At 30.9% G+C, this 10,170-nt stretch overlaps 1 protein-coding gene across 2 annotated transcripts; it reads right to left on the reverse strand.

Moving 5' to 3' along the window:
• Window positions 1-2,587: 2,587 nt before the first annotated feature.
• LOC115983200 (GDSL esterase/lipase At5g03610-like) lies at window positions 2,588-6,994 on the reverse strand. 2 transcript variants are annotated; one of them, XM_031105847.1, is made up of 5 exons: window positions 6,908-6,994; window positions 6,622-6,816; window positions 5,344-5,606; window positions 4,647-4,950; window positions 2,588-2,941 (listed from the first exon to the last, which is right to left on the reverse strand). In XM_031105847.1, exons 1-5 carry the CDS (start codon window positions 6,957-6,959, stop codon window positions 2,730-2,732), a joined length of 1,026 nt encoding a protein of 341 aa, XP_030961707.1. In that variant the 5' UTR covers window positions 6,960-6,994; the 3' UTR covers window positions 2,588-2,729. The 2 variants fall into 2 exon arrangements, with proteins under 2 accessions (XP_030961707.1, XP_030961706.1); XM_031105846.1 differs by having other exon boundaries at window positions 5,344-5,618.
• Between the last annotated feature and the right edge of the window lie 3,176 nt (window positions 6,995-10,170).

Raw genomic sequence — 10,170 nt, forward strand, 5'->3', positions numbered from 1 at the left:
AAAACCAGGTTTTACTCGCTTACCCTCACCTCTAATATATATGTAATAAGAGAGTTATTGGTATATGTCACTGTAGCCCCCGCCTAGATAGGTTTTGCACCACTTTACTTCTAAGTTAAAATGTTTGATTATCAAAGTCGTTCAACCCATGGAAACAATCATAATCTCCAACACGAAATTGTAACTGAGCATCATTTTTGAATCTTATCTCAGAGATCTCATTGATCCAATATCTGAATTATGTTCTCTGCTTCCTTTTCTTCCTTTTTCAGTAAGCAGCTATACAACTCTATTAGCTTTGCTTCCTCTACGTACCCACGATTAATCAAGATTAAAAGTTGCCAATCTTGTAAGCATATGTTAAAAATGCAAGACATAAATTTGATATCATGTTAAAATTAAAAATTATTACAAAGAAGTCAAGAGAAAATAAGAAAAGAAAAAAAGAACACAAGGAATTAATGCAATTTAATTAGTTTTGTAGTTTGAGTGTTGCCAAAACTTGAATAGTCTAATTCGTACTTGGCCGGAAGGACAAGCATGGGAGCAAGCAACCCATGTAAGTAATAAACCTTAACCCCCCATTAAGATTTATTGAATAGCGGTACGATTTTTTAATAAAAAAAAGATGAGTAAATGGGTTACAGAGAACAAAGCAAAAGAATTATGACTTATGGTCATCCTCATAATAAGTATACTTTTCTTTCTAAACAACTAGTTACAAGTGAATTAGTTCTATTTAAAAATCATATAGTGATTCATTATCTTTAAATCGTAACTGGTTATTATCCTTAGGAGTCTATGGAGTATTTAATACATTGCCTACATGTAACCGACCTTTTGAGTCCATGTCTTTAGTTCGAGACACTTTCTTCTTTTTAGCTTAGAAGCCCTTAGGGAATCCTATAGTCAATTAAGAATTAAATGAGTGAGATATAGATGACCAATTATATTTAGAAACTCATGATTGGTGGCAACTCTTAAAAAATAAATAGAAATTACCTCACATCACCCTAAGTGTCATATGTTGCACTCACATCATAGACACACGTGTCGTCAAGAACTCTGTAGAAGATTTGGGGATCAAGCAATGAAAAACTCAGTGTCGATCAAACATTTGCAAAATATTCAAAACATGAAGCTTGCATTTCTATTACCCATTATTTACACTACTTATTAGGCTTTATCTGATTCCTTTATTTAACATTTTTTTTTAAAAAAAAAATCAGTTATATTTCAAATATTGATCTTCTTTTTTTGTTGTGATTGTACTATGCAAAATTGGGTGACTTACACTTTAAATGGTTTTTGATTCGATTTGGATAATTTTCGAGAAGGTATTTGTTGGAGGCTATGCTATTGGAGTTTGTAGATCCTAAATATGCTAGACCCAAATTTCTTGTTGGGACTGTATGTTCTTGGGTGGATCATAAAATTGTGTTTTAACTATTTTTTTGGCATTTTGGGGTATAGTCATGTATTTTGAATATATATGTACCTTTAGAGGTTAAGGATTTCTGTAGTTTGTTTTCTTTGTAAATGTTTTCTAAAACCCTAACTTACAGTGTGGAGATTTGGCATGTTAATATATTTATATGGAAATATGGTTCGCTGAATATATTTGAATGATTTGTAGATGTTGTACAGCCTAATTTGGGATAACACAAAAAGAACTATATATATATATATATATATACACACACACACATTAGGTGATAAATTATACTTAAAAATTTTGATGAATGATGACGACTCTACTCACACTTCTAAAATAAAACTTGCCAGAAGCTTGCTCTTAAATCTGGTACTATCATTACAAATATTAAATATTGTATATCCAATATTTTTCTCAAAAAAAAAAAAAAAAAAAAAAAGAAGTTATATCCAATATAACAATATAGTAAGCAGTTCTAAATGAACATAAATTATTATTACATCCAAGCCTATGGATTTTGTTTATTATGAGTAGTTTTTTAATTTTATATAAACTCGATCCAACTAGTTAAGGCTCACTTACCTTATGTCAAACCCACCTCTATATTTTAGTTTTCGAGGTATGATAAGCATATTGGATTCTCATTGGAGTGGTATGTGAGAGAAATATAGTACTATACTAATAAATGTTGAATATTAACATTTTTTTAGGGGCAAATTACAACTTACCCACTTATGGTTTAGTCGAAATTTAAGTTGCCTACTTGTGATTTGAAATTTGATACTTTACCCACTTGAAGTTAGCTTAGTTAGAGTTCTGTAACCCACTTCTATTAAAAACGTAATTAAATATGTATTTTTGCTTCATTTTTATGTCTCTCTCCTCCAAAAATACAAAAAAACATAAAAATACAAGATAAAATAAGATCAAAAAGAATTCAGAGAAACACTTGCATCATGAGATTTCAAATTATAGGTAGATAACTTAAATTTCGGAATCAAACCTCAGGTGGATAAAATATCAAATTTCAAACTACAGGTAGAAAACTTAAATTTCAATCAAACCATGGATGGGTAAGTTGTAATTTATTTTTTTTTGGTGAGTCTTATAATTATTGTAATTTGTGGATTTTCTTTTAAAAGAATGTGAATATGATATTAAAGAGTGTAGTCACTATTGTATTGAATATGAAAAGCTTTCCTTGTTATAAATACATGTTCATACTCAACATTATTTTTCACAAGTTAACCATTGACTTCCCAAAGTCTAAGTGTCCAAGGAAAAGCAAAAAGTATCAATAGAGTTGTTGGAGAGAAGATTGAAGCACTGAATAAACTGCACGCCAGCCACCTTGTGAAGGGTGTAACGTGTCCCAAAAGAATGATAGCTCAGGCTTCTTACAAATAGTGTATTTTCTTGCTCCAGTCTTGTCCACGCTCCCACATGAGTAGTCTTTGCTCACACCAACGCAGCATGGCTTCAAAGGATGCTTGAACTTCAAATTTCCTGCATAGGGAAAGTAATGTAGTTTCGTATTTTCTGTTGGAAAATTAATCTTCCATTCTTCCTTATCTATTCAATTTTTCTGGATTGTTCCTTTTAAAGATTTTCTTTTCCTTTATTTGAGTTTTAGACCCTAATTGTCTAAGATTTAATCAAATATTAACCAAATAATTAATTAGCTAGATTAATTATGTAATAGATCTAAATCAATTAAACATCAAACAAGCACAGGTCACATTAATACTAAGAATGATAACCCAAGAAAACTTTTGAAACTGTAGTTTTAAAGTAAAAAAAATCTGAGAATGATTTAACTTAAATAATCCTCAAGACAACATTTCACTAATAGAATCGAAGTTTATACAATAGACTTAACCTTAAATTTACTGCTACCTTATTTAGTACTTACTAGTGTGACCACATATAGTTTTGAATCCACAAACTCTTCTACTGTAACACTTTTGCACAGAAACATTCTAGTTTATGACTCTGAGATCTCCACTCAAACATTTAGATCAACAACACAAACTCGTCCGTTTGTGACTTTGAGATCTCTACTCAAAGATTTAGACCAGCAATTGTAGTTGACTGAATGCAATACTTTGCTTTATAACTAGATCTGTTGTTTGTACAAAGTCTCCAACTGTAGCTCCAAAAGGGTATGGAAAATCTCCAAATTTGTGTACAGAACACTCCTCTCTTGAATATGTAAAAACATGCTTTAGGCTTTTCATTTAAATATCCTTAAGTTCCATCAAAATCCTAAATCCAATGACTGAGAAAGAAAGTGAGATTTCAGATCTGCACGAATCTTGATCAGTCAAGATAAGTGAAACTTATCTGCACTGCAATTTTTATGATTTCTTGAGTCTTCATCTGTGTAGAACTTCATTTGTCTTATTTCAAAATATTTCTACACTACACCACTAGACAAACTAAGTTCTAAAGGTTAAAATTTATTCATGGTTACCAACCTAAAAATATAGATTTTACAACCTTCATTTATTTTCTTTATTTTTTTTAGTTTATTTGCTTAAATACAGACATAATTTAATCAACTCTTAGTAAAAAGAAAACAATAAAAAGTCAAATATGTTGATGCCAAACGGAATTCTCTTTTTTTTTTGGTTGGAGAGAGAGTGAATGAGAGATAAAGTACAACTTGTTTGACTTTTTTTGTGGTTGAAATGTTTCTTTTTCTTACTGGTGAGGGTGTAGATAAACAATAGCGAAAAGTTTAAAAAAAAAAAAAATGCCCCCTTTGATTTATCCATAAAACATGAAACCTTTTTAAAATGTAACACTCAATTATACTCCAGCATTTACTTTATGTGTAAATCATTTCAACATCCTTTAAAATAAAAGGTGTGTTGCTCATGTGATATCACATGTTCATAGTTAAAAAGTTACATTTCTACTTAAAACAATACCGTACGAAGACTTAAATATCACATATGTTTAAGCATTACATAATTGAAACTATTTAGACATAAAACAATTAATACCAAATGACATAGGGGTAAGTGTTATACTTAAAACCTCTAGCGGGGAAATCCAAATTTTTAGGTAAAACCACGGGGGGTTGTGTATATTTTACCCTAGACATTAGCAATGAATACTGATTTGATTATATAAAATTTAAATAATAATGCTCATGTTGATATCTCTATTAATTGTGCTTACGGTGGAAAACAGAAAAGGAAATTACCTGCACGGTCTTGACTCTTAAATGCAGATCTGAATGCGCTATTGAGATCCAAGATTGCAAACACAGATTTCCTACTCTCTCCGTTCAACTTTTGCACTGTTTGTTGAAGCATTTGGTTGTGGAAATTTGAGATCAAGTTCCAAGTTTCACTACAATTTTGATACGAAGAAGAGGCAGCTGGATGAGGCAAACACCCCATGGGCTCAATTGCTGTGACTGCTATTTTTGGTACTCCCAAGCCGCGAATACGCTCTAGATTTATGGCTAGCTGGTTAATGATTGATGAAGTGAAGGCTCGTAGATCCTAATATGAATGTGAAACACTATTCAAAAGACTAGTAATGAGGCTCATTTTCTACTAACTTTACTCTATTCTCTTTCGCTCCCTCTTAATCCAAACCGACGGTAAAAGTTAAGAAGGAAAATAAAAATATAAGAGAGTTCTCTTCCACTTATTTGAGAGCAAGCTTAAAGGCCCACTGACTTTAAATGAATATATATATATTTTTTTTTTATTTGAGATAATATTTACTTTCTCATGTACATTAAAAATATCGGTTAAATGACCAAGGAAGACGGCCTAACCATATTTCTATTTTATAGACCCAAGAATTGAACCATATTCATAGCTTATAGGGACTGGTAAATTAGTTTAACCTACCAAAAGCCCACATGCATAATTAGCTTAACCACTCACCTTTAGGTCAACATGTTTTGCGACAAAAGCACCGTAGTCATTGCCCGCAAGTGATACAAGAGCAACGGAAGAGTTAAGGTTGCATTTTGAGTACACTTCTTGTTCAACCTGCTGTTGAAAAAAATTGATTTGGGTCGTCATGTTAGGTCCATTGTCCAACGTGTCGAACACACCAGTCCCCCCACATGCAAAGTTCATCCCGAATTGCAGTTTTGATTTCTTCACCAATTTTCTCCTTTCGTATGCTATTGGAGAACTTATCCCTGAAAATGAAGCTGTACATTATGCAATACAATTAGCAAAAAAAAAAAAAAAAAAAAAAAGGACAATAGGGGCAATTCTTCTTGTTTTATTTACGTAACTTAAAATGTTTTTTAATTAATATATAAAACTACGATATAAATACTTGTAGTCCCATTTTAAATCAATTTTATTATAGTTCTAATTTCACATCTCCAAACAAAAGCGACACAACTAAATGTTTTGCTATGCTTTTTTCTTTTTTCTTTTTTTTATAACAAGTTTTGTTTTGCTTTGTTTCACTGTTATTATTATTATAAGCAAGAAAAGGAGATTTAAACCTAAGGTCTTCCAATGAAAAAACCAAACTGCCTGTACATGATAAGGTTCTTGACAAAAGATTCACTAATATACATTGGTAAAGATGGTAAATACGCAAATACAGATTCATACTTCATAAGAAACATTCACTAAATTAAAATGAAAGATTCTTTTAATCTTGAGTTGAGTCTGCTATGGACACAATTTTTATATATATTCACCTCATTTGAGTCCCACCATAACACAATATTGCAAAAGCAAGGGTAACTTTTGCCTTGGCTAATGCTATTGTTTAATCTTTCACTTGATAGCTAGGAGATTTTAAAGGAATGTACATCTTGACGAAATAAAATTAGTGTGATATAGTTATGCAATATATTCAAATTAATATTCTATTCATAATACTTTTAATTAATTTGAAATCACCAATTTGACTATTTCTTCAACATTCTTGTTCATGTTAATTGCCTTAGCTGGTATTTTCAGCCAAAGAAAGTATTTTACTATAAATCAATAATATGCTGTAAGTGAATTATTAAATTCCATAGCTGGGAAGATTTCCAGCGAAAAAGCATTTCAACGTCTTTGTAATTTCCTTGATAAGGAAAAAGAGAACGCAGAATTCAAATTTCGGGATTAAAAATTGTGCAGGTATATGAGAGAGAGAGAGAGAGAGAGAGAGAGAGAGAGAGAGAGAGAGAGAGAGAGAGAGAGCACCTATGTAATCAGTGAGGACACGACCATCTGAGAACCGACCGGTAGGTTTACCCGGAAAAGTAACCCCATACGGTTCCTTCCATGAACAACTAGCTGGATTTCTGCTATTTCCAGTATCAACGTACGAATCCCCGAAAACAAAAAGCTTTGTGGAGCCAAATTGATGTCTACTTGATCCTTTGGCTGCAGGAGTTTCTGCAACAAAAGGCAATATAAAACAGTGAACACTAGCAACAAAATAAAGGAATAGGAATTAGAGAAGATATATAAAATAAGCTCTTTAAACCTGTGAATATAATAGAAAATAATAGGAAGAGGAAGTTTGATTTCTTGTCCATTTGAAAGATATTGGAGAAGGCGGACGTTTTGGAGAAGGAAGATATTGTGTCTTTATAGCAACGATTTTTCTTGCCATACATGGAAAGTCCATTAGCTAAGCTAGCTCAACAAATGACACTAATCACTCAATTCTTCGAGGTTTTTAAATTTATTTTATAAAAATCATATATTATGATTAAATAATTATTTAAGTAATTCATGACGTTATAAACTCCACGATTGTGATACTTCTCATTAAGGTCAATGTCTTTTTAACTTCTCATTAACATCAATATCTGCCAAGTTAATTAACTATTCACCCATTAGTTGCTCAATTCACGAGCATTGAAATGCTTTCCGTACTCAATTCAATAGCCAAGAGTTATTGTCAAATGTTTTGAATACATAAATGGTAAAAAGTGAAGAATTCTTAGGTACTTTAAGAGCACGAAGAAATAGTGTTATTTCCTCTCGCATTCATAATAGATTCCACTATGTATTTAATCAATGGACTCCACCAAAAATGTGAAAAGAGAAAACATTATTCTCTATACCATATGAGTACTTAAAAATTACTCGTAGAAAGTTTAATATGATTAAATTTAAACATGGGATTAGACATATATATCTACATACGATGTAAGAATTTTGAGGGGTGTACAATTCTTTTATTAATAGATTTTATACTCTAACAACCGTATTACTCCCTCTTCAAGCTTTTGTGTTAAATTATATTGAGATATATTACTATATTTTTATATACTTTATTCTGGGTAAAGAAATTACTATTAAGAATTTTTTTTCCTACTATTACAAGTGATGTAGACTTTTTAGGACTTAGGATATTTAGAAGGTTGCTAGACTTATTATATCTTGGAAGTACACAATGTTGTTAGTCTAATACACTGGAAATTCAAGAAATTGATGATAAATTGTTTATTATGTAATGAGATGTTTTTGAAGCTAGGTAACATTTCAACTTGTTCTCTAATCTTATTGTAAATATAATTTTAGTGAAATATCATTGTCTAAATAATTTTTCTATAAATTATAGGATTTGATTTAATTATTAATTTATGATGTTAGGAACAACAATAAATTAACATATAAATCACCCAAAACTAGGAAAATTCGCTTAATCAAGTCGCTTGTAGTGTAAGATGTAAGATAATTTTTTTATTTTCTTTTTTAAATTCAATAATTGGAGCATAAGAGATTTGAATCCTAACTATCTTTATAGGAAAAATTCAATTGCGTCAACAAATTAAGCTACAAAATTTTTGGCATAAAATATGAGTCAATGATGACCAAGATTCATGCCATTAAAAAGAAATGACGTAATTAAGAAGTAGTACCAATAAGAAATGGAAGTAAAAATGACGTAGTATTAAATAACTATCCAAAATTCAAAAGGTTGTAATTAAGGAAAAAAAAAAAAAAAAAAAAACGTGTTAAATTTTGTTGCATTCCTATCCTAGTTTGCATCTATAAATTTTTATCATTTTAAAAAACTAGTGATCCATTCCATACGTAATTACGTACTAATTTTTCACTTTTGATTGGTAAGATTAAAGACCATAAGAAGCCATTAAAACATTTTCATCTTGACATTAAAAAAAAAAAGAACATTTTCATCTTAATATATAAATTTAAGGGTTTGGCTTACTTTTAGTACTTTTTTAACTGGAATTTTCTTTTGTTTTAATAAGAAACTACCACATCACCCACTAACTAAATAAAATGTGGAGATTAAAATCCATTATCACTTCCAATTCAAAAAGTATTAGAGATAAATCAAACCCTAAATTCAAATCATCTATGTATAAAACGTGTATGCGATTAATGCAAATAAATGATGGTCATAAAGTATAAGACCCAAAGTTGAATGACATTTTTTTTTTAGAAGGAAGTTGCATGACATATTATTCTATCTTATTTGAATTTTGTAAATCACAAAAATTTCTAAACTACACATAACTTTTACATATTAGACCCATGTGCAATTCATGTGGAAATGTAGGAATTAACATAACTAGTAAGAAATATGTCCCTATCAAAAAAAGAAAAAGAAAAAGAAATATGTCCTCATGAAAAGATGGTTGATTGCAGGGAGGTGACATCTCAATTATTGCCACAAGTCATTCTGCAGAATCGGTAATATAACTTAAATCCTAGAGTATAGAGCATCCACAGCAGTGGAGCTAAAAATATTTAGCTATTTAGCTCCACCAAAAGTTATTTTATCTATTTTACCTACACATATGCTCATGTGGAAATGTAGGAATTAACATAACTAGTAAGAAATATGTCCCTATCAAAAAAAGAAAAAGAAAAAGAAATATGTCCTCATGAAAAGATGGTTGATTGCAGGGAGGTGAAATCTCAATTATTGCCACAAGTCATTCTGCAGAATCGGTAATATAACTTAAATCCTAGAGTATAGAGCATCCACAGCAGTGGAGCTAAAAATATTTAGCTATTTAGCTCCACCAAAAGTTATTTTATCTATTTTACCTACACATATGCTCATGTGGAAATGTAGGAATTAACATAACTAGTAAGAAATATGTCCCTATCAAAAAAAGAAAAAGAAAAAGAAATATGTCCTCATGAAAAGATGGTTGATTGCAGGGAGGTGACATCTCAATTATTGCCACAAGTCATTCTGCAGAATTGGTAATATAACTTAAATCCTAGAGTATAGAGCATCCACAGCAGTGGAGCTAAAAATATTTAGCTATTTAGCTCCACCAAAAGTTATTTTATCTATTTTACCTACACATATGCTGCAATAGTAAATCTATTTTAGCTTTCAACACAATAAAATAATATAAACATCACAATAAAATAATATATCTCCTATACTAAAATAATATATCCCATTACCCAAAAAACATTCACAGCACCAACCACAACCAGCTCTACTATCAGCCACACCGACAACCACACCCATAACCACCACCACCACCACCGGCCACAACCACCACTCTACTTTGGCAATCACAACACAACATAGAAAAAAAAAAAACAAAAAAACAAAAACAAAACCACAACCATAATCACAACCCCATCACCACCAATCACCACAAACCACCAGACATGACAACCAACCATGACAACCACAACCACAACCCATTGCCACTGCCACAACCACAACCACAACCATAAACCACAAAACTCATAGCCAAAATACACAAAACCCACTTTCAAAGCCAAAATCATCCACCACCA

This window comes from Quercus lobata, chromosome 4 (assembly GCF_001633185.2).
Source record: "Quercus lobata isolate SW786 chromosome 4, ValleyOak3.0 Primary Assembly, whole genome shotgun sequence".
Lineage (NCBI taxonomy): Eukaryota > Viridiplantae > Streptophyta > Magnoliopsida > Fagales > Fagaceae > Quercus > Quercus lobata.